The sequence below is a fragment of the Hevea brasiliensis genome, unplaced genomic scaffold (assembly GCF_030052815.1).
Source record: "Hevea brasiliensis isolate MT/VB/25A 57/8 unplaced genomic scaffold, ASM3005281v1 Scaf459, whole genome shotgun sequence".
Classification (NCBI taxonomy): Eukaryota; Viridiplantae; Streptophyta; class Magnoliopsida; order Malpighiales; family Euphorbiaceae; genus Hevea; species Hevea brasiliensis.
Window position 1 is genome coordinate 16,217 of NW_026614983.1, and position 25,742 is coordinate 41,958.

Genomic DNA, 25,742 nt, shown 5'->3' on the forward strand with positions numbered 1-25,742 from the left:
TTTTGGGAAGGCCATTAAATAAGTTAGTAACAAAAATTTTTAAATCTCAGATATTATAAAGTTTTTTATTTTGAAAATTCCCCCTCCCTCCTTCCGTAATGATTAATAAAGTTCCACCCCACTTATACCTTTTGAAAAGCATTATCAATTAAAGCATTCCACTAATTAAAATAATTCATCAATAAAGTCATGTAAAAAGTAAAGAGATCCATACATTGGGGACCAGATCAAACAAAAGAAAAGAGTATGTATTCGATCTGCTTCACATGTTGGGAAAAGGAACTTTCTATTTGGTGCGTAAAGGAGAGGATATAGTTGGAGTATGCTCCACCGCTTTTGCTGTTATTAGCTATGTCAGATGTTCAAACTTTTTCAGTTTCTTCTGCTTAATGAATTTTTTTTTCTCTGAAAAAAACTTTATGAAAAATATTGTATAAATCACACTTACACAAATTAAAAAACACAAAATTTAGCATGTTTTTGTATAATCCTACCCCATCAACAAATCCTCTAATTAAAAAAAATAATTATATAAACACTAATTATTTTTTTCATCCTCAGTATCACTCAAACATAACTCATGAAATTTGGTATACCTCTCCATTTCGTGAGCTCTCTACATTATAATGGCTAACCAACTACTCATATATATAAGCTATGAAAATGTAATTTTTTTGGGACTTCTAATTATTAAATTTCATCATTTAAATTCTACTAAACTTTCTATTTTATTTAATCTCCTAATTCTAATTCAACTTGGACTCAAGAAAACAATTCATCATTGAAAAAATAAATCATTAATTTTTTGAGACAAAAAAAATTTAACGTAATAAGAAATCACTTAATTTAAAAGCTTAAACTCATAGGTGGAAAATTCAAAAATTGTTTTATATCTCTAATATATATTTGCACGTGAAACTATTCAATTCAAAAATTTAAGTACATAGATGATAGTCTCAAAAATAATTTTATACAAAAATAATTTTATATTTTTAACACAATGAAGCTTCTGGCTCAAAAATTATCAGCTTAAAAGATTAAAAGATGAGCTATTATATAACATAATCAATTTTTAATATTCTAGACATAATGGTCTTCTCCCAGTAGATCGTCATGTTTCACATACTATAATTATACCATCCTGTCTCTTCTTTGCAATTAGCAATGATTCTGGCATGATATATGTACGTTCTTATCATGTCCCCCTCAAGGAGACGTTCGACATTGTTATGTGATAATTAATTTGGATAACTAGAGTTGTTTATTTTCTTGGGATTAGGAACTGAACAGTTTCAGTCAGTCATATGATATGTGGATCCCATTTGAATTATGTGCTTCAAATCAACTCTTAAGGGAAAATATTTTTTTCTTGAATATCATGCATGCATATATATGTTCATCCTTCTTCTCCAGAGCCTTCTTCTTGGATTTGTTGTGGTAAGTTGAATTTGGTATTCTAATGCAGGCATTGTTGTTCCCTCTTCCATATATAGATTAACTTCTATGATTCATAATTGTGCTTCAAATCAGCTCATAGTGGAGCACTACAAAGTCTTGGCCTTTCAAAGCCTTGAAGATTTTGCTCTTTTGGATTCCTTGTCCTTTAGAATTAATGTAAGCTTAAATGGTACATTGACGGATCTCTCTTTGGAACACTGAAAGAACCATTCTTGGTAAAGAGAGGACCTGCAAATTGAACCAGATTTTGCTCTTCGAAGGGTGGTTCATCGCATCATCTCCCTAGCAATCTCAATCGAACAAGATTGATGATATGATTAGTCTCTTCCCTCATCAACTGCAGGTTCACTTATTGTTTTAGAGAGGCAATAACGAAATTTATTATTATTATTATTAGCTGATTCACTTGCTAACCAAGGTTATGACCTCTCGGCTCTCGCTGATGCTGCTTATCCTGCACCGCCGTTGGCTCTTTTCATTGTTTCTGCTTGCATTTGGCAAAGGTGGTGTTCTGAAAATTTTGAACACTCTAACCCATGATCGTGTCATAAGGACATAAACTTTGGGACATTATTAGGATGATATTTTTTTTTGTTTATTGGGAGTTTAGAGGAGTGGGGACTCCAAAGCCGCAATGGATAATATGTTTTCAACCACTGAACCAGTCTATGCTACTAGGATAAATTGTTCAATTTTCTATTGGCAATTTTTTATAAAATAAAAATCCAATGAAACAATGGTAAATAAATAAATAAGATGGTTCAATTTTTTTTTAAATAATTATCATTGAGAAAAATATAATTATTTCAATGTATGTTGTCACCTACAATGACAGACGCATCATCCTCACAAAGAAGCAGAGTTTGATCAGCAATGTATACTGAGTCATGTCCTGCGATTTGGAATGAGTCGACATAGCTGTCAAAGAATTCCTAATTTAGACAGATTACAATTATTATAATTTAATTTAAATTTCTAATTTTTGCTTCAAAAAAAAATACAAATTTCTAGTTTTAGAATAATGAGTAATATAGATAATTGATTATTGACAGAAGCCTAACGGAATGTGCTCTTTTTATCTGTTCACATCAATAATTTAAACATTGTCCACCACAGAAAAGTGAATAATTGTGGACCTGCGTGTTTGTACCTCAAATTTGTAAAGGGAAGTATGAAATATATCGTAAGACAACTTTAAGAAAACAATTAATAATACATAATGAAATTATAGAGTACTATGATTAGAAAATAAAATGGGTTAGTCTATCATATTATATATATATAAATATCATATTGAATCATTAGATTTATCTCTTAAATTGAACTATATCTCAAAATTAATACCCTCTTGATCAATCTCCTTTATAAATAAAACAAAAATGTGAAATTAAAGGAGCCATGACTCCACCAAACTTAATTTCCACAATTTCATATGTGTATAAAAGTTTCTTGGAACCATTGAAATCTTTTTCCATTGTTAATAGACCTTTGAAATCTGAAAATTTTCAATTGATTCTTGAAATTTTTATGTTTTTTCATTGTTATCATTATTTATGGCTCCCTAAAATCTAAAAATTTTGATTTAATCCTTTGATTTTTTATTAATTTTCACCATTATTCTAAGCCCTTCATTCTTCAAGTTCTAGTTCCGTCCATAAAGTTATAACAACGCAAAAGTAAACTAATTAAGATGATCCATTATTTACAAACAACTAAATCAGAATTAAATATGTCAATTATACTATTTATATTTTTAAATATAATAAAATTATGAGCTTAATGGTACTGGAACTGTCTCTAATACTAGAAGATCCCAAATTTAAATTTTAATAGGAGCTAGCGAATTGTGAACAAAAAAAAAAAAAAAACATTTTATCTTAGGAATTAGCTGTTTGAGGTAGCTTCAGTTCTTGCCTGTTAGTTGTAGCTGGTTTTGGGTTCTCTTTTCCATCTTTGGTCCATTCTGGTTCTGTGTATCTGAATTTCTTTCTTTGTGCTTTTGTTCTAGTTATTTTGATGTTTTGGTTGTTTCTTCTGAGGGTTTTTTTTCATCTCCATTAGAAGTTAGTTATCTAGGATGGGTGCAATTGGGTTCGATCTGTTCATCAAGTATTCTTTTTTTGGTGCTTTCTCCCCTTTTTCTCATTAATAAATTTATTTGCTTATATAAAAAAAAAGTTTTTGGGTTAGGGATCTTAAATTTCAGATCGGAATTAATTAATAGTTTTAGTTAACATTTTAATAAAACTAGGGTTGATTCTCTAAATGCAAGAACGTTACAAGTGAAAGATTTAACGTTACAAGTGAAAGATTTTTTCCCCCCTTTTTTTCCCTTTATTAAAAGAAAAAGAAGGGCAATCACCAAGGAATCTTGCTTTGGCTTTAATCCCATGAAAGGACGAGAATAGTGCAAGTGGAGGATCATGCATGCAAATGCATCACGTTACCAATTTCAAGCCTTGGCATGAACTCTATATAAAGGGGGCATTGCCAAGAAGTGAAAACCACACAAGCACTTGAAACCATAATATCGTCTTTTGGTTATGGCTTCTAAGCACTCTCGTCAGCTGTTAGAGATGCTCATCTTCCTCATAAGCTTTTTGGCTCTTGCTAAGCCAGCTTTAATGGCAGATTGTGTCCCGGAAAATTTTAACCGCACTTATTTTCCAGATGACTTCATTTTTGGGACGGCCACTTCTGCTTACCAGGTATAGAACTTTATTCATTGATGACCTGGGATTGTAGCAGTAGGTGCTTTCCCAACATCCGTTTCTTAACTTTTCTAAATAAAAGGATGAAGCTAGGGAAGAAAATAATGAACAAGTAGATTAATTCTCATTGTTCATCACTAACTATCTAGGTATAACTATACATTTGAATAATTGTTTAAAGTCTTATTTATGGTATTCAGATCGAAGGTGCAGCAAACATATCTGGCAAAGGACCTAGTGTTTGGGACACATTTACTCATGAGTATCCAGGTTACCATTGTGTGTGTGTGTGTGTTTTGAGATATATTTATGTGCAAAATTTTAATTATTTCTATGTAATCTTGCAGAAAGGATAAAGGATCACAGCACCGGAGATGTTGCAGTTGATTTCTATCACCGCTACAAAGTATAATAATCAAACTTCTTATTTTTCTTTTCCCATCAAATCCTTGTTCCTTGTCAACAATAAATTAAACAAAATTTGTGAAATCAATTTTGTAGGAAGATATACAAAACGTGAAGAGTATGGGCTTTAATGCTTTCAGATTCTCCATTTCCTGGCCAAGAGTTATACCTAGTAAGGACCTTATCAAAATTTGAAACTTTTCAACATGTGTTGCCATCATATGAATTTTACTACATGTTTATGATTTTCACATTTTCCGTCTTCTTAAATATTTTTCTTTTAAATATCAATATTTAGGTGGAAGAAGACGTGAAGGAGTGAACGAGGAAGGGATTAAATTCTACAACAGTGTTATCAATGAAACTATAAACCAAGGTGATAATTATTTCCTTTTCCTTGAAATGATTTAAAATAACGAGTAGAATTTTATGTCGTTAACTTTTAGAAAACATTTTCAAAATGGTAATACAACAAATTTCTAATTTCTTTTCTTGTAAAAAAATCAGGTCTTCAGCCATTTGTTACTATTTTTCATTGGGATACTCCTCAAGCCCTAGAGGACAAGTATCGTGGCTTTTTAAGCCGGAATATCGTGTAAGGATATAGCTACAAATCACATTTTCAAAATGTTACTTTTTTTAATTTTATATCAAGTTAAATCAATAATAATATCTAAGTAAACATCTTATCAAATAATTACATAAACTATGTACAGGGAAGATTATCGTGATTATGCAGATCTCCTCTTTGAAAAATTTGGTGACAGAGTGAAGTTCTGGATGACTTTCAATGAACCATGGTCTCTTAGTGGATTCTCATATGATGATGGAGTTTTTGCTCCTGGTCGATGCTCATCTTGGGTGAATCGTCAATGTCGTGCTGGAAACTCAGCCACTGAACCTTACATAGTTGCCCATCATCTACTTCTTGCTCATTCTGCAGCTGTACAATTATATAGAGGAAAGTACAAGGTATATATATGTAAAATGAATTAAATTGTTTACTTCCCAAGTAAAAATATATGCAAAATTGAGCTTATTATATTTACTGTGTAGGAAACTCAAAATGGCCAGATCGGGATCACAATTTTTACCTTCTGGTTTGAACCTCTCTCCAATAGAGCAGAAGATATTGAAGCATCCAAAACAGCGCTTGACTTCATGTTCGGATTGTGAGTCTTTCTTCCAAAATAAGCTAGAAAAAGTAAGCATTTATTATGTAAAAAAATTTTTTTTTAATAAAAACAATTTAATTTCACATTTTCTAGGTGGATGGATCCTCTGACCTATGGTCGATATCCAAGGATTGTGCGAGATTTAGCTGGAGATAGATTGCTCAATTTTACTGAGGAAGAAACTCATTTGCTTAGAGGATCATATGATTTTCTTGGGTTACAATACTACACATCATATTATGCAAAGCCAAATGCTCCAGTTGATCCAGATCATATTAGATATAAAACTGATAATCACATTACTGAAACTCGTAAGTTTATATATAAAAATAATAAATAGAAGGTTTAAAGAAAATAATTATTTAACATGTTATTCATTGATAAGTTTTTCTTTATAAAAGAAGTTTAAATGATTTTTTTTTTATTTACTTTGCAGCTTATGATTATGATGGTAATCTCATTGGTCCACAGGTTAGTATGTAAGAAAATGAATTAATAAAAATATGATACAAAGAGAATTCAACATTTATGGATATATCAATAATATATAAATTAAAAATTGCAGGCTTATTCGTCTTGGTTTTACATTTTCCCGAAAGGTATCCGACATCTTTTAAACTATACCAAAGATACATACAATGATCCAGTAATTTATATTACTGAGAATGGTAAGCGGTTGATGTCTTTCTCACGTAAAAATGCTACATAGTCAATTACAATTATGTTTTGGCCTAATTTATTAATTTGAGTTTCTGTATACTATTTTAGGAGTTGACAATTTGAACACTGAAATTGACAAAGCTGGTGAAGAGAACATAACTGCAGCACTTAAAGATGAATTCAGGATAGATTATTATAGAAAACATATGTGGAATGCTTTAGGGTCCCTCAAGTAAGTCAAATCTTTAAAATACTAATGTAGAAATTTTTGTTGGTTCTTAATTGATTTTTCTAATGATTGTTGGTTTTGGCAGGGATTACCATGTTAATCTCAAAGGTTACTTTGCATGGTCATATCTGGACAACTTCGAATGGAATATTGGTTATACTTCAAGGTTTGGTTTGTACTATGTAGACTACCACAACAACCTGACAAGAATCCGCAAAAATTCAGCTGACTTTTTCGAGAAATTCCTGAATCCACTAAATACTTCAGAAAATATCGCCCAGATTACTTCAGAGTATTCAAGGAAGATTGGGAAATTCTACGTAATGTAGCCTGTGTTGTGCCTTGTAAAGGTGCCATATCAATCTGTGTTGCAATTAAATAATATCATCACTGGGCTACTCCTAAGCTCCTGTGATGCTGTGTGTCCCCTACGAGAGTTCCAAGCATGACTTGTTGTATTGCTATTCTATCTTTGAAATAAATGTATTTTCCTTTTGAGTTGTGTTGTATTGCTCTTGACGTGTAATTGCATTGGTTGGCTTTAAGAGTATATAGACTTTTAAGAATATATCATATCATATGACAATTCCAATTAATATTATTTTACAATATTTAAACTAAGAAATTTCAAAAAAAAAAAAAACTTAAAGTTTGAAAGAAATTAAAAATTATATTTGCTTAATGTTAATAAATTATATTATTTTCATATTTAGCAAAAATCTTTAAACATTAAAATTGAATAATCATTTGCACAATGCACAGATAAAGATTAATTATTATAATTTCAAATCATATCTGTAGAGATTTTAAGTTAATATAATTAAAATTTTGTACAATCATATTGAAAAGTTAAATACAAGAAATCAACAATGGAATACCGAATACCTACATAAGAACTAATATTTGGGATGTGAGCAAACATAGGCCAATACATTCCACATGGGGTGAAGTAAGATTTAATACTAATGTCAATTGGTTAGTTTTAACATGTAGCAATTGTTTATCGAAGTTTAAGCAAGTCCATATTTCATACTTCATAGATTTTAGCCTCTAGTCTAATTATTTATTTCACCCTTAAATTCAAAATTCTAATATGGTATCAAACAGATCAGGTCTGATTTCAATTCCATTTTTTGATGTTGTTGCTATATTTTAGTTTCGAGCTTGTCTGAATATTCAGTTACGGTGAGATCCATTTCGTACCGAATCAATTTATTTTACTATTTTAATTTGATTTTGATTCTTAATTAAAAATTGATTTTATATAATTTTTTTTTTATCATTTTTTAGATGTATTATATATTTTCAGGATAATTATATATATTTATATACAATTAGAAATATATATATATATATATATATATATATATGCTTTCTTGATAAATTTAGTTAAAAATATATTAAATTATTTTACAATATTTAATTATAATAAATATAATATATTATATAATATGTTTTCTAATTCTTAATTTTTTTGATAAGCTTCTAATTCTTAATTATATATGTACAATTATATAATTAAAAAATAGATAAAATGTGTTTATATTATGTAATTATATTAGCAGATAATTTTAAAGTTTAAATGGTAATTTAAGTTTGACTTTTCGTGACACAAATTGAATAAAATTATTTTAAAAATTAAAATTGAAATTAAAATCGAGATAAAATTAAACCGAAGTCAAAAATTAAAAATTGAATCGAATTAATATCAAACTTGTGACGCTCCCTTACCCGTCTACCATATAGCCGAGCAAGAAGTGCCACATTCGGTGCCGGAGCACCCTATCTTGTTTTATCATATCTATTGTAAACTTTTTATGTCATTTAAAACATGTATTCTATGTGTAGAAATTTTTTTTTTTTTTATATCTTATTTCTGTGGAGACCCGGACAGAGCCTCCCTTATTTTATTAGCATCTGGCGGATTCCACTAATCACCTGTTAACATGTTCATATTCATTTTACACATTTCCATATCATATTCTCATGTATCATATCATTTACAATTATTTATGAGATCTCAAAATGAAGTATTATCTATTGCATTCATATAGAAATTCATAGATAATAAATTACAAGTTTTCATTTCAATCTCAAAGTTTAATTACAGGTCTAAAATGAAATACATCATGACTAAACATAATGAACCAAAATACTAGTCTATACATGGGCCCTACCAAAATACAAAAGACTGGTGAGGTGACTCTGATCGGTGGCAGATCTGGTCGGAACTCTGTCCGAATACTACTGTGGCGGCTGCTGATCTTCAGTACCTACGCGATGGAAAACCAACGCGCTAAGCATAACGCTTAGTGGTGCATAATTTATAATAACAATAATTAAACAATTGAATTAATATTTACAAATCATAAATTTTGGGTCTTTTACATTTTTTTTTATTACGCTTTGGAATCAATTAAAATTATTGAGATCTTTCCTATTTACTTATTGTATATTCAGTATTAATTAATTATTATCAATGCCCAAGAAACCTATAACAAATTATAAAAGCTGGATACACGGGAGTATATGGGTTAGACAGCCATATGTCTACCTCAGATACATCATCAGCACGAGGCCACTGTCGCACGAGACCATTGTCGGGCTTGTAAAGCCGTAAATAAAGTAGGCACAATGGCGATAAGTAGGCATATAGCCTATAGAACAATCATATCGGACATATATTATCAGTTCATGATTTGCTCAGTAGCGATCGCTATCTGTGGTCCCTAATTGGTATACCAATTTATCCAAACTAAATAAATAAGTCTAGGTATACTATGGGCAATTAAACATTTTTAATTATTTTAGCACTATTCACTGTTACTATTTTCTAGTACTGTTCATTGGTACCATTAATTTCATATTAATGAGACATTAGTCCCAATTTACATATTCATATCATTTTTAATATTTAATTATCCTTATGAGTATTTTAATTATCATATATAGCATTTTTCCCATGAACCTTTCTTTAGGTTCATGTTGATGTGTTATCTTTATCTAGGAATTTGACTAGGTTAGGATGTCTATTTAGTCACACTTCCTTCATAACAATTGTTCCTCTATGTTTAAACTTGAATTTCAGTTTTTGAATCACTGAATTTGGAGTTATAGAACTCAAGTTATGGTTAAAATACCATAACTGGTCCCTTTGCCTCTAAGCTGTCCAGAATTTACAATTTCTAGTCAATAAACTTTGACCAGTCATTTGATCATTTTATTGTCATTTTTAGCTTAGGTTCCTTCACAAGATATGTTCCTCTATGTCTTAGGGACTCCCAGGTACAATTTCATAATTTTTCAAGCTTGGTATAGTGAGTTATGGTCAATGTATTAACCTGGACTCTCAATCCTATAAGGGCAAAAATCAACTTCAGGGCAGTATGTTTGACTCTCTTTTTAGGGTCTTTACACTTAGAATTTGGCAAAGCTGTCTAAATCAATGTTGTAGCCCTAAGTATCATGTTTCTAGATCATATTGGCAAATCTCAAATGGAATTTCCTAGTGAGAGTTATGACCAAATGAACACACAGGTATCAAATGGCATTCTGGGTTCAACTTAACATTTTCTAGATTTCAATTCCTAACTTTGGCTAATATTTTCCCTAGGATGCAATGGTTTCTAGAGCTTGGTAAAAACATAAAAATTGTAGTGCTATGCCTTATAAAACTTTTGGCACTAGTTTCACTCAATTTGCAGCTTTGAAGACCAAGTTATGGCATTTTTGCCAAAACTGGTCAAGCATACCAAAGGAACAGTATTTTGGGACATTTTCTGGGTTGGCAGTTTCAGTGACCCAACTTATGCTAACAATTTGAATTAGTTAAAGGAAAAACTGGGTTAAGTGGTCTTCATGAAAAGTGTAGCCCTATGTCTAAACTTTCCATGGCTAAACTTTTAGGTCATTTGGACCAATATAGAGAGAGTTATGACCAAATGAATATGTACTGTTCATTTGGTCATTTTCTGGGTTGGCAGTTTCAGTGACCCAACTTGTGCTAATAATTTGAATTGGTTAAAGGAAAAACTAGGTTAAGTGGTCTTCATGAAAAGTGTAGCTCTATGTCTAAACTTTCCATGGGTAAAATTTTAGATCATTTGGACCAGTATAGAGAGAGTTATAACCAAATGAACACATACTGTTCATTTGGTCATTTTCTGGGTTGGCAGTTTCAGTGACCCAACTTGTGCTAACAATTTGAATTTGTTAAAGGCAAAAATGGGTTAAGTGGTCTTCATGAAAAGTGTAGCCCTATGTCTAAACTTTCCATGGGTAAAATTTTAGGTCATTTGGATCATTATAGACAGAGTTATGACCAAATGAACACGTACTGTTCATTTGGTCATTTTCTGGGTTGGGTGCAGGGAAATCCGAATTTGGGCAGTATTTAGCTCAAGTTTTGGATAGAATTTGGGCATGGTTTCTTCATGGAAAATGGGCTATTTTGGGTCTAGTTTCACCTCCAATTGGCCTCATACCAATTGGGGTCACACAATTTTATTTATGGCCTAAAATGGACACTGCCCTCAACAACACAACCTGCAGAAAATTAACACTTCCAAAACTCAATCTCCTCCAACTTCCTTACTTCAATTTGCATGCAATACACTTCTATAAGCAACAATCTCATCCCAATTAGGTCAAATTTCAAGCATTTACACAAAATCTCCAAGTCATGTACACAAACCCTAATTTCCAAGTTTCAAACTCAATCAATTCAATCCCTTTTCACTTCTCATACATATAATCATATCAATCATCATCTCTAAACTCATTTACATTATTTGAAATAAAGCCCAATACATTTCATGGCTGCCAAAATTTGGGGACATCATGGGTCTATGAATTTCTTGTTAATTTCTTGAAATTTCCACTTATCTCAAGTCACTTTCAAGTATTAAAAGAAGAAGGAAGGGAGAAAAGCACTAACCATTTTGGGGGTCTTACCAAACTTCAATTTCTCTTCTTCAAATGGGTATCTAAAGCTTCCTTAGGGTGTAGGGAGTAATTTTTGTAAAGGGAGCTATGAGTTTTGGTGTGTGGAAGCTTGGAAAATCAAGCTTGAAAGCTTGACAAAAATAGTGGAGAGGGAGCACAAGGGTGGACGGCAAGAGAGAGGGAGAGTGGGGAAGAAGATGGAGAGAAAAGTAGGTGGGTTTTGTCTCTTGTGCTTTATATATTTATTTTTTTATTGTACTTAATTTTGTTTTAAATTTTCACAAGCTTATTTTTTTCTTTTCTTTAAATGCCATAAGTCTTTTTATTTTCCTTTCTTTTCTTTTCTTTCCTTTTCTTTTCTTGCTCTTTCCATTTTCCAAATTCAAATTCATATAATTAATTTATGTTAATTATTCTATTTCCAAATTTTAATTTGACATTTAAGTCAAAATTTACCTCTAGGGGTAAAATGACTAAAATGCCTTTCATGGTGCTCATCGGATTATTTTTATTTTTTTATACCAATTAATAAATTCTCTAAATTTTATTTTATTTCTCAAAATTTTTCCTATATTTTTTTTTAATATTTATTTCATTAATTTATGCCTCCTCACTATAGCTTAAGTGTAGTTCCAGACATCCTAACTGTCCGAACAGACATTAATCGTCGGAACAGTAAAATGTACGGACTACCTACGGTGAGGTCGTTACAAAACTATTAAAAAATAAAATCCAATCGTACACCCTTAGGACTTAGAGTTGGCAATCCGTGCTACCATTGATCAATTATTGGTATGAAAAGATTATTTTCTCTTAATAAAATTTATGATTTTTAAAAAAATTGATATGAAAAATCCAATTTATTTTTTTAAATAAAAAAAAGTTCAAGAAGGTTTTTGATGAGATAAAATAATTGCTGAAATGAATTCAAATCAGCTCTTTAACTTTTCTATAATGTTAAAATAAATCCATTTTGACCTTTTAGGTTAAATAAACCCAAAAGTTTTTGTTTAGATTCAAATAAACTCACTTTTTGTCAAAAATATTAAAATAATTTTCAATTTTTATTGATAAAATATTAATTTTTATATTTTAAATATTAAAATTTATTTATTATTTTTAATTAAAATAAAAAAAAAATTGATAACACAACCAAACTCCAAAAATCAAAGAATCCCACGATCCATCTCAATGAATCCTAAGACCCACAAGCTCAATCAGCATCCATGGCTCCACCATATCTGTTCCATTTTTTTATTAGCTTTTTTTTTTTTTTTTTTACCATTTTCCATTTCAAAGCCTCATATTCTTGTTCCTTTTCATCATAGTCATCGAAAAATACCTTAAAATCAATTTTGAAAAACAAAAGGGTTCTCCAATTTTGGCGATCTAGAATTGCTCAAGTGGAAGAAGTATAAAAAGCTTGATTTTAGTGCTGAACTTGTAAAGGGTATCATGGGGGAGCACTGCACCAAAAGAATTGGTGCTTCTATTTCTTGTTCTCACAGCTTCGACAAGGATTAAAACATTCACTATAAAAAAAAATAGATTTGTAATCTAATTTTTGCAACTGACTGAATCTGTTTTTCTACCGAAATATATAATCTGGGACATTATCAATCTTAGAAAAGTTTTCTTGGAATTGCGAATTTTGAAGCTTTGAGATTTTCAGCTCCAAATATGATATTAATTTACGATTTCCTTCTTCTAATCGTAGTGTTACCTTTTGGTCATTTTCCTTTTGCTAAGTCGTGGGGGATTATTTATTCGAATGAGTAACTTGAAAAGAATTTAGGAAAATTTTTAAATAGATTCAGTTTATCATATCAATTAAAGCAATCTCATCATTTTATGATAATATAATCATAATGAAATATAAAATTTATTTTTTAATTATTCTTAAATTATGAATAATATGAAATGATTTATTTATTATTTTTTTTCAGATTGATTTTGCAAGTTATCCTTAATTGAATCCTTGATTTAGCAGGCCATTTTGTCCCCAGTTGTCTACGCATAGTCACACCCCATTACAGAAAGGTGATCGAACTTTGGAGTGCCAATTTTTTATTTGGTGTGTTAAACTCTCAAACCAGTTCCTGGGAACAAATTGGCTAGAGTGCTTCTGGTAATGAAGTAATAACAAGTAAGAGTATCTTTGGTCTTGGTATTTAAATCTGCTTTTTCAAAAATATTTTTTAAAATATTATTGAAAATTCATTGAAAAAGCTATTTAATTATTTTTAAAATTTCACTATAACAAATCTTATAATTAGTAATAAAATTTTGCTACTTATAAAACTAACATATGGCAGAGGCAGAAACATAAATAATTGCTGGTAATGATACATATAAAAAATATGAGTGCAATTATTGAAAATCAATAATTATTGCTACTAATAATATTTTTTTTACAATAATTATAATTTAGTTATAAAATACCTATAGCCACAATTTTATAACAGTAATTCATATATTGCTGTCTTCAATTTATGAAAACAAATTTTATATATACTTTTAATAATATTAAAAATTTTTATTGTTACATATAATTTTTTATAGTGTTTTTATAATTAAAATATGTTAAATTTAATATAAAATAATTTTTAATGACACCTAATAACATATTTAAGATAAAAAGTTTTTATAACAATAGTTAAAACAATAATATCAAACAAACCTTGAATTAAATTATGCAAATATGACCTCTCATTTGAGGAAGCAAATCCCTGGTCTCACCATGTTTTTTTTTTTTTTAATCATAGATATTTTCGAGATTTTTTTTAAATGGAAAAATGAATCTCTACATAAATATAATCCAACTATTGGAATCAAATAATTATGCATAAAGTCCAATGTTTATAAATATTCCCCATCATAATCATAGTGCTAGTGCTACACTATAGCTTATTCCAATCTGTAAATAGACCAATGAATGAAATAACAATTTGGAACTAGCTTAGTTAATTTCTCCAGTAATTTTAATGGTGCATTCCCTTTCATTGTTTTCATGCATTTTAAAATAAACTTGAAATGCTCTTTGTGAAGTTAAATCTTGACCGTTAAAAAAAATCTCATTTTTTGAGATCATTTTTCATAACAAAAGATATAAACAAAAATAAAGAAGATAAAATATAAAGAAATAATTAAATATATTCATTAGAGAGTATTAAAATTAAATTTCACATGTTTTAATCATAAAACTTAATAATAATAATAATAATTTATTTTTTTTTTCTAAACTATTTTTTTAACATTTAAAATAATGTTATTGTTAAAAAATGTTTTTCTAGCTCTAAAACCTCAATGTCAAATGGGCATACACTTACAAAGCTGTGTTTGAAGCTTGATTCAAATCTCTCGGTTCACAATTCTCATTGATTTTATTTATCCTGAGTCACCTTCGGAGTAGATTTCAATATAATTATGATTTCGTGTAGGGATCTTATGTGGAATAACAATTTAATTAAAGAAAGCCTATTCAAATTGAATTAAGAGTTTAAAATTAAATAGGAAGATAAAAATTATACTAGAAAGAATTAAATAATAATAATAATAATAATAATAATAATAATAATAATAATAATAATAATAATAATAAAAGGCCAAAGTGGATGGTAAATCCAACTTAAAGTTGGAGTAGGATATTTTGTCCAATTTGGACTTGGATTGTGTACAGAGTCCATCTTGTTGTCATTATAATTAAATGGTAGACGATTCTCCAATAAATGAGTTGCAGCCAAAGCAGTGCCTGGCCATAAAGTGAGTAAAACGAATGGTGCACTGAAGTTGAGTTGCAAGGCCACCAAATTGTGAGAGTTGAGTGTGTGCAGTGTGACGCATTATTTGTGAGTGACTTTGAGGAAGAAATATAATTTTGTGCCTGTAATTATTTTATCTTATTAGTGGATTTATTAGTGGAGTAGATTAGTTTTTAAAAAAAAATTTTTTATTAAATAATTCAATTTAATATAAATTTAGCATATTTCAGGGTTGTTTGATTCACCCGTTGAGTGTAGCTGATAGTAGATAGATATTTAAATAGGTGAATTAAAATGTTTGATAACTTAAAAAAAATGAAGCTGATAGCTGATGGGTGGTTGATATGGTATCCATCAGCTGCAGTTTGTATCAACTCTATTTTTAGAGCTATTTATCATCAACTGATAACTGATTTGATTTGATTTTTTATATATTTATTTTTGTTGGGAATATACAAGTGTGGAATTTTCACATCAGAAAAAAATGGGATGAGTGAGAGACATATAAATGAGAATTACCCATAAACTCATTACCTTAATATTTTTATTTTGGGTTAGATATGGTATCAAACTCAAGAATGCATTCTTTCACAAGGCCCATTAAAAAAGAATTTTCCCTAAGCGCTTTGGATTCTCTAACAATTTTTAGTGCTTTGCAATCTGAAAGTTTTCACTTGATTCTTGAAATTTTTATGTTTTTCTCATTGGTATCATTATTTGCAGCCTAAAATCTGAAAAAAAAAAATTTCATTCTCTGTTGACAAAGAAAAAAAAAAAAAGCTACCCATCATCCACCACAGAAAATTTCACCACCTGATCCTTAACCTTTACCTCAAAGCAGTCGATCGAACTGATAACATACAAATTACCAAAGCAAAATAGCGCACAAAAAGTAGACAAATTCCGAAAGGCTACAGGTGCCTATTCTAAGTTGCATTCACAATGCTACGATACAGCTAGCGAACTTCATTTAGAAGACTGCCAACCTCTACCACCTGCAAAACGACCACGTTCTCGATGATGATATGGTTTCCTTCCGTGGCATGGATGGGCAACCAAATTAAATTGTTGGGCTGGTTGATCGTTTTCAGGAGTAACACCACAACTGGTTCGATATGTAGTCCGCTGAACATCATTCCTTGGCCTTCCACATTGGTACTCATTGTTGGGTGAGCAGGTTAAATCTGGAAGCCCATCCCAATTGCTGGTCAATTAAAGCATTTTTGACCAATAACCCCATGCCAAGGTGAAGGTCCAGCATCAATATTCATCTACCCACACCATTAAGAAGTGACCCTTGATTGGGATTGAACTGTAGCAGAAATGGCATTTGAAAGGGATAGTACAGTGTTTATACTGTTTACTCTATGATATATTATTAGCTGGAAATCCAATAGAAATGGCTGCATTATGTGATTGCCTAGAAGGCAGCCTATCTACTCTCCATCTGAAGGTGGGAAAACACCAGATGGTGGTGCCATTTGTGAAAATGGTGGAAGAAAAAAGCCACTTCCACTATGAAAATCCTGTCATCGTGTGAATTGTTTCAGGTGAAGGTGCTGCCTTGTGATGCGTGTAGAAGCAGTCAATTCAGAGATCGTGCTCTGGTGGTTGATGATTTGATTGTTCCTGGCGGCACTCTGCACGCGCGATGCTATGATTTTTGTTGCGCGGATACGCTATTATGTTTATTGTTTCCTGCTTGGTTTTCTGTTTTCTTTTTTTAAAGCAATGGCTAAAATTTTATTAAGAAAAGATCAAAGAAAACATACAGTTATCATAGCTTTGCTAGCTTTGAGGGGGGTTTTTTGCATCTTTTATTGGTTTTAGTTTAGGTGGGCGTGTTTGGAGAGGTCCTATTGGTCTTGGAACTGACCCACACCAATGTTCTGATTTAGTGGTGACTGACCCACACCCACCAATGTTTGCAGCTCTGAAGGAGTATTATTCCTATCTCTTCAATCTTGAAGTTTTAGTTCTGTCTATGAAGATAAACAACGCAAATGCAAACTAATTGGATGCCATTATAGAGAATTAACCCCATCAGTGTTCCATTTAATGCAATGAAGAGAAGGTGGGGACCTGCTTATATAAAAAAAAGAACGTGGGGACCATGATATCTGACTCTTACTATTCTTCTTGTAAACCCTAAGTTTGATACAATCCGAATCATGACATAGTTGCAAACCTGCGTATGAGGGTGCTTGCTTTTCATCCGCATTGCCGTTTTATGAAAGATAATCCCACAAAGAGTCAAAGAACAAGCCTGAGAATTTTTAAAAAAGATTTCATTCCATAATAGCCAAATAGACAATAACACTCTAAAGAATAAGCACATCATAAATTGAGATTGCATCTCCCCTTTCGCTAAAAGCTTCCATTACAAAATAGTGATCCAGTATCAAAAGGCATGCACCAACATACCTTCCACCACTTGAGGGGAAAAAACTCCAGATTTTCCAAAAGAAGGGACTTTGCAGTAGAAGGTTGCTCGACTCCCCAAAAGCACCACAGAGAGGTATTTATTTTCTGAAATAGGAAGAAGACCAATACAAAAGAGCCTATCACGAACTAGGATACACTCCATTCAAGCAAACCATGTGACGAGTTCAACTTTGTGATGAGCCAAATTGAACCATACAAATGTACCATTAACTCTGTGGATGTTACCAAATTCTCTTAGCAACAGTTGGCCTAGTGAACTAACAGTGAATATACCTTTAGGATGAGGTTTCGAAATAACCCTATCATTCATTAAAGGGGATAGAGTGGTGTTCAGAGTTAAATCTTTCGGATTCAAAAATTGTTGAAGATTTCTCCCTTAAGATTCCTATTCCAAGTTAAGTTCCACTCCCATTTGTGATCATTCCCTAGCCACACATCTGAAATCGTTGCATCTTGATCAACTGTCAATCTAAATAAATTAGGAAAAAACCGCTTTAATGTTCCTTACATAGGCCTCCAATTGCTCTAATGCGCAAAGGGTATAAAGAGATGGGTTAACTTGAAGCTTCATAGACCTTTGACAAGCTGGTTAGCACCCACCTCCAATTGTGTCAAATGGAACACAGATGGTTACACGCTAGGTACATTGGGTAGAGGTGGCATCGGGGGCATTCTTCGTGATTGTGATGGTATTGTACTTTTTCTGTTCTCTTGCCCTGTGGAGATCGTTGATTCTAATGAAGGGAGTTCCTTATTGTTCATAAAGCCATGCTTATCTCCACTTAACAACTCCCTTTTCTCTCACACTACCATGAGAAAATATTTGAGACCGATTCCAACAATGTGCTCTCCTCGCTCAACGGTGCATCAGAGGGACCATGGAGATTGACTAAATGGCTCAATGGAATCTTCAACTTTGTCTCACTTTTCCCACGTGTTAGCTTTAGGCACATTCTGCATGAAGCTAACCATTTTGCAGACCAGCTAGCAAGGTCTGGTTGTAGTCGTTTTCATGATTTCTTCGCTCCTTTATAGGTTGTTTGTTTTGCATCTTATCTCCTTTGTTTTGCGCCCTGTATCTCTCCTAGTAGGGTTTTTTCATTAGCTAGGCGGTTAGTTTGATAGGCGAATGTATTGAGGATGCTCTACTGACATTGGGTTCTGCTTTAAATGGTTTTTCCCCAATACTTCATTTATTTTAATTTATTAAAACTCCTATGCTTGTAAAAAAAAGGGCTAATCAGATAGCCACACATCATACCAAAATAAAAAAAACCTTTTCATTACCAACATTTGAAGCTATATTGGCAAAAGTAAGAGATGATGTCTATAATGTGAAATATTTAAATTTTTTATTTTTATCATATATTCAATAATTTTTTTATAATATTAACATCCTAAAAAAACTTTTTTAACTATATGGTATTTTTTAAATATGTAGTATTGATTCCTTCAAAATATATAAACAATAAATATAATTAATTATTATTTAGATACATATTATATATAAAATTAATTCAGTACCGGAGCTAAAAAATTTATTTAGTTGGGATTATTTATTTAATTAGTTAATTTTAAGTGTGTGTATATATATACATTTTTAATTACTATTAAAATTTAAAATAATTATAAATCTCTGAATATAGATGAATTTATCCATGCTAAATTTTTCCCTATTATCAATAAAAATTTTGCTTATAAAAAAAAGGATTTGCACCACATTATTTGGTATCTTGAAAATTAACAGATAATAAAGTGGCAATGAAGAGATGTAAGATTTTATAAGCACTTGACAACCTAATTGAGAAAGAATTTTTCCCTTCTAGAAAGCCATTTTCTTCTCAACCTTTTGGTATTATCGACCGCCAAGTTGAGAAGCGCTTTGGGCTTGAACCCAAAGGCAGACTTAAGATAAGAGAATGATAAGGAGCTATATCTACACGTTGCATGGGCTGCAACCTCTGCAGCCTCCTTGACCAGCAATTAAGAAACATTTAATTCCAACAAGCACACTCTTGTGAAGGTTAAACCTACGACCAGAAAGAAAAGAGAAACCTTTAAATAATTTGATGATGTTAAGAATAGAGTCCTCATTTGGCTGTGAGAAGATTAGAGTGTCATCGGCATACTGCATGTGGAAGATTTTTGGACCTTCCGTGGATGCTAAAACTCTTAGAACAAGTTCCGGCTAAAGGCTTTAGACATAAAGGCACTCAATGGTTCAACTGCTAGAATGAAAAGAAAAGGAGAAAGAGGGTCTCCTTGCCTGAGTCCCTCGTATAATCTTAACTCCTTCGCGGGCGATCCTTTGATAATGACACTTGTTGTAGCTCCACTTATACATTCCATGATCCATTTTCTCCAAGCGACACCAAAGTCCATAATTCCATTACATTATCTAAGTGTTACCACTTAATAGTGTCAAAAGCCTTTTCGAAATCCACTTTCAGTAATTATATATATATATATATATATATATATATTCTGAATAAGGGGTTATTGCTGAGAGTGAATTGGCATTTTTAATTATTTTTTATGAACTTGAATGCCTCGACTTCACCTCCTAAAAACCAAATTATATATATACTAGTTATATTTTATTATGAATACAATAAAAGAATTTTTGTCGAGATTTTTTTTTGTATCATTGGAACGAGAATCTTAAGTTTTCTGATTAGAATTAATTAATATTTTTTGCTGACAATATTGTAATAAAACTAGTGTTGATTCTCCATATGTAAGAACGTTGCATGTAAAAAAAAATATTAATAAACAAAAAACAAATTCCCCCTTTTTTAAAAGAAAAAATGGGGCATTCTCCATGAAATCTTGGTTTGGCTTTAATTAATGAGACGACACGAATAGGGCAAGTGGAGGATGAAGAATGCAAATGCATCACGTTACCCATTGCAAGCCTTGTCATGAACTCTATATAAAGGGGGCATTACCAAGAAGTGAAAACCACACAAGCAGTTGAAACCATAATATCGTCTTTTGGTTATGGCTTCTAAGCACTCTCTTCAGCTGTTAGGGATGCTCATCGTCTTCCTTATAAGCTTGCTGGCTCTTGCTAAGCCAGCATTAATGGCAGATCATGATGATGAAGTCCCAACAGATTTTAACCGTACTTATTTTCCAGATGACTTCATTTTTGGGACTGCCACTTCTGCTTACCAGGTATAAACCTTTATTCATTGGTGACCTGGGATTGTAGCAGTATGTGCTTTCTCAACATCCATTTCTAAATAAGATTCAATCTCATGTTTTCCCTTCTCTAAGTACTAACTAAAATGATGAAGCTAGGGAAAAAAAAAAAAAAAAAACCCTAACGAACAAGTTGATTAATTCTGAGTGTTTCTTGACTAACTATTTATGTATAATAATATATATAAATAATTGTTTCACAATTTGTTTATGTATTCAGATAGAAGGTGCAGCAAACAGATCAGGCAGAGGACCAAGTGTCTGGGACACATTTACTCATAAGTATCCAGGTTACCTTTGTGTGTGTGCGTGTGTCTTTGTTGATGCTATATTTATATGCAAAATGCTAATTATTTCTTTGCAATCTTGTAGAAAGGATAAAGGATCGCAGCAATGGAGATGTTGCAGTTGATTTCTATCACCGCTACAAAGTATAATAATTAAAATTTTTATTTTTCATTTCCCTTAAAATCATTGTTCATTGTCAACAATAAATTAAACGAAAATTTTGAAATCAATGTTGTAGGAAGATATAAAAAACGTGAAGGGTATGGGTTTCAATGCTTTCAGATTCTCTATTTCCTGGCCAAGAGTTATACCTAGTAAGTAGTTTATCAAAGTTTTAAACTTTTGAACATATGTTGGCATCATATGAATTTTGCTAAATTACATATTTATTATTTTCTACTTTTCCCTCTTATTTATTTATTTTTTGAGTTTGATTATTGAGGTGGAAGGAGAAGTGAAGGAGTAAACGAAAAAGGGATTGAATTCTACAACAATGTCATCAATGAAACTATAAACCAAGGTGATAATTATTTCTTATTTCTTTGAAGGATTTAAAATAGTGAATAGAAATTTTATTCATTAAAATTTAGAAAACATGTTCAAAATGGTAATGAGGCAATGTGCCTACTATTTTTTTTTTAATTTTTTTTTCATTTAAAAAGCATAAAACACCAAGCTGTATTTATTTGAAAACCTGAACAAAAACAATTAATTATATTAACTATCTTATATTTCTTCTATTTTCTTAATTTTCTTTTTATCAAGGGAAAGAAAGAACTTCATCTTCTAGTTCCTTAAAGAAGTTAAAATTACATCAAATTTCTAATTTCTTTTTGTTGTAAAAAATTCAGGCCTTCAGCCTTTTGTTACTATTTTTCATTGGGATACTCCTCAAGCTTTAGAGGACAAATATGGTGGCTTTTTAAGCCGTAATATCGTGTAAGTACATAGCTACAAAATAAATCACATTTTCAAAATATTAAAGTTTTATACTTTCATATCAATTTCAATCAATAATAATATATAAGTAAAAAGACATCTTATCAAATAATTATATAAAATATGGACAGGGAAGATTATCGTGAATATGCAGATCTTCTCTTTGAAAGATTTGGTGATCGAGTGAAATTTTGGATGACTTTCAATGAACCATGGTCTCTTAGTGGATTCTCCTATGATTATGGAGTTTTTGCTCCTGGTCGATGCTCATCTTGGGTGAATCCTCAATGTCGTCCGAAACTCACCACCGAACCTTATATAGTTGCCCATCATTTACTTCTTGCTCATTCTGCAAATTGCATGTACAAGTGTATAGAGGAAAGTACAAGGTATATATATATGTAAAATGAATTAAATTTTTATTTCTCAAGTAAAAATATTTGTAAATTTGAACTTCTTATTATGTTTACTATGCAGAAAACTCAAAATGGCCAAATTGGGATCACACTTTTTACCTTCTGGTATGAACCTCTCGCCAAGAGAAAAGAAGATATCGATGCATCCAAAACAGCCCTCGATTTTATGTTTGGATTGTGAGTCTTTCTTCTAAGCTACTTCAATTGAGCCTTTATTATGCAAAAGTCTTTATTTAATAAAGACAATTTTAATTCATATTTCCTAGGTGGATGGATCCTATAACCTATGGTCAATATCCAAGGACTGTGCAAGATTTAGTTGCAGATAGATTGCTCAATTTCACTGTCAAAGAAAGTCAATTGCTTAAAGGATCATATGATTTTCTTGGGCTACAATACTACACTTCATATTACGCAAAGCCAAATGGTTCAATTGATCCAGATCATATTAGATACAAAACTGACAATCGCATTACTGAAACTCGTAAGTTTATATATATTAAGGGTGTAAGGGGTTGGCCTGGCTAGGTGTAGTTGGACTTGCCCATGTTAAATTTTTTCTAGTTTAATTTCAATAAAATTACTGCTTATTAAAAAAATAGAAGGTTTAAATAGAAGAATTATCTTTACAAGTTTTTTTAAAAAATCAATATATTTAATTCAATGATATCCAATAAAGTGTGAAATTATATATAACATGTCGTTCATTGATAAGTTTTTCTTTATATAAAAGAAGTTTAATTGATAAACTTTTTTTTTTTTTTTACTTTACAGCTTATGATTATTATGGTAATCTCATTGGTCCCCAGGTTAGTATGTAAGAAAATGGATAGATAAAAATATAACAAAAAAAAGAATTAGAAATTTATGGACATATCACTAATTATATATAAATTGAAATTTGCAGGCTTATTCATCTTGGTTTTACATTTTTCCGAAAGGTATCAGACATCTTTTGAACTATACCAAAGATAAATACAATGATCCAGTAATTTATATTACTGAAAATGGTAAGCAGTTGATATCTTTTTCATGTAAAAATGCTACCCAGTCAATTCAATTATATTTCGGCCTAATTTATTTGAGTTTCTATATATGATTTTAGGAGTTGACAATTTTAATAATGAAACTGAATCTATTGAGGAAGCACTTAATGATCAATTCAGGATAGACTATTATAAAGAACACATGTGGCACGCTCTAAGATCCCTCAAGTAAGTCAAATTTCTGATATACTAATTAATATAGAGATTTTTGTTAATCCTTGATTAATTTTCCTAATGATTGTTGGTTTTGGCAGGGATTACCATGTTAATATCAAAGGTTACTTTGCATGGTCATATCTGGACAACTTCGAATGGAATATTGGTTATACTTCAAGGTTTGGTTTGTACTATGTAGACTACAAGAACAACCTGACAAGAACCCGCAAAAATTCAGCTGACTTTTTCGAGAAATTCCTGAATCCACTAAATACTTTAGAAAATATTGCCCAGATTACTTCAGGGTATTCAAGGAAACTTGGGAAATTCTACATAATGTAGCCTGTGTTGTGCCTTGTAAGGGTGCCATTTCAACCTGTATTGCAATTAAATAATCATCACTGGGCTACTCCTTAGCTCCTGTGACGTTACTTGTGTTCTATATATTAAATATTTGGTGATATTTTGTCCCCTACGAGAATCCAAGCATGACTTGTTGTATTGTAATTCTATCTTCTTCTTTTTTTTTTTTATTTTTTTTTTTTTTTTAAAAAAAAAATCAGCAGACAAAAAAATCTTTATCATCAATTATAAATAATATGAATGCATAAACTAAGCCTAAGTGAAAAAACCTGGTAGAGCAAGCGACTGTGAAAGCCAATCAAAGATAATAATCCCAACAAGAAGCAAACCAGCAAAACAAACAGACCCAGCAGTCCCAACCAAAGCTCAAGGCACAAACAAGAAGCTACCCATTAGTGCAATCATGCGCATTAAGAAAACAAAGAAACACAAGACAAACAAGCAACCCAGCAGTACAATAAAACAATCAACCAACACTAAAGAGAAACATACTTAATTATCACAATAATTCCTCCACACGAAAGGTCACAGGAAGGCGATGAAGTCATCAGTCCTAGAGGACCCAGTCTTTGCCAAATGGTCAGACAATTGTATAGATAAAATGAACCGGGCATAGCTCCACCGAAAAGCTAGCTTAAGAGAAGGAGGTTTATCCAAGTCTTATATTTAACTCAATTCTCTTATCCCAAACCAATGGGACAACAAATTGATTTGCTTCTCTCCTTATATTAATAAAGGAGACATTTGGAAGAATAGCTTTCTGATTCAGAGATGATTTAAAGAGATTGAGAAGATGCCAAGGTCCCTCACTTGAACCCGTCATCCAGTAGATAACATTTGAAGAGTCTGATTCAAATATAAAGCGGCAAGTTGAACCAAAGAAAGGAAGGAGATGTTTCGTTTAATTGCAGTGCTTTGTAGATTGCTTTGAGTTTGCCTCATTTGAGTTTGATTTTCCAATAGAGAAAGAAAAAAAGGCAAATAATGCATCCTTGATGATCTCTCAAGATTCCAGAAATGCCACTCCTTCCCGGATTCCCTTGAGAGGCTCCATTTGTGTTCCACTTGAAAGATTGAAGTGGAGGAGGAGTCCAATATACAATTGGTCTCATCACACTTTGATTTTTCCATGTAACACCCCAAATTTTGAAATAATACTAATAGATGTTATTATAAATTGGAGATTAAACTTATAACATTTTGGGGAGAAAATTTAATATCAAGTTGAATTTAAAAGTAAAGTTTTAGAAGCTTTTCGGTGGAAAATTGACTTTCGAAAAAATTAAGGACCAAAATGAAAATTCTCCATAAAAAAGACATGTGGCAGCTCATCTTCCTTTCATTTTGGCCATGTGAAGTTTCTGCTATAGCTTATAAAAACAAAAAAAGAAATAGCAAAAAGTAAAGAAGAATCAGGGAGAAGTGAAAGGAAGAAAGAAGAGAAGAAAAAGGGAGGGGGGGGGGGGGTGGTGAGGGGAGGGGGAGAAGATGGCTAGAAATTTGTGTCTCTCCGGTGAGGGAGGATGCAAGAAAAAGGGAAGA

At 31.3% G+C, this 25,742-nt stretch overlaps 1 protein-coding gene, 1 long non-coding RNA gene and 1 pseudogene across 2 annotated transcripts; 2 read left to right on the forward strand and 1 right to left on the reverse strand.

Annotated features, from left to right (window-relative positions):
- Positions 1–3,961: 3,961 nt before the first annotated feature.
- Positions 3,962–7,136, forward strand: LOC110632541 (cyanogenic beta-glucosidase). Its single transcript, XM_058142367.1, has 13 exons — positions 3,962–4,166; positions 4,370–4,439; positions 4,517–4,575; positions 4,671–4,746; positions 4,873–4,950; positions 5,082–5,169; positions 5,291–5,546; positions 5,631–5,746; positions 5,843–6,060; positions 6,186–6,220; positions 6,315–6,417; positions 6,518–6,641; positions 6,724–7,136. Exons 1-13 carry the CDS (start codon positions 4,002–4,004, stop codon positions 6,965–6,967), a joined length of 1,632 nt encoding a protein of 543 aa, XP_057998350.1. The 5' UTR covers positions 3,962–4,001; the 3' UTR covers positions 6,968–7,136.
- Positions 7,137–8,701: 1,565 nt separating this feature from the next.
- Positions 8,702–11,774, reverse strand: LOC131177409 (uncharacterized). Its single transcript, XR_009146909.1, has 2 exons — positions 11,575–11,774; positions 8,702–8,911 (listed from the first exon to the last, which is right to left on the reverse strand). It is a non-coding gene; the product is annotated as an uncharacterized LOC131177409 (long non-coding RNA).
- Positions 11,775–20,773: 8,999 nt separating this feature from the next.
- LOC131177410 (beta-glucosidase 24-like) lies at positions 20,774–24,319 on the forward strand (annotated as a pseudogene).
- Positions 24,320–25,742: the final 1,423 nt, after the last annotated feature.

What these genes read in the sequence shown, in the direction of transcription:
- LOC110632541 (XM_058142367.1), top strand. Translation starts at nt 4,002, where the DNA reads ATGGCTTCTAAGCACTCTCGTCAGCTGTTAGAGATGCTCATCTTCCTC. An exon ending in ATTTACTCATGAGTATCCAG is followed by an intron (nt 4,440 to 4,516) that starts GTTACCATTGTG and finishes GTAATCTTGCAG; the next exon opens with AAAGGATAAAGGATCACAGC. An exon ending in TATATAGAGGAAAGTACAAG is followed by an intron (nt 5,547 to 5,630) that starts GTATATATATGT and finishes TTTACTGTGTAG; the next exon opens with GAAACTCAAAATGGCCAGAT.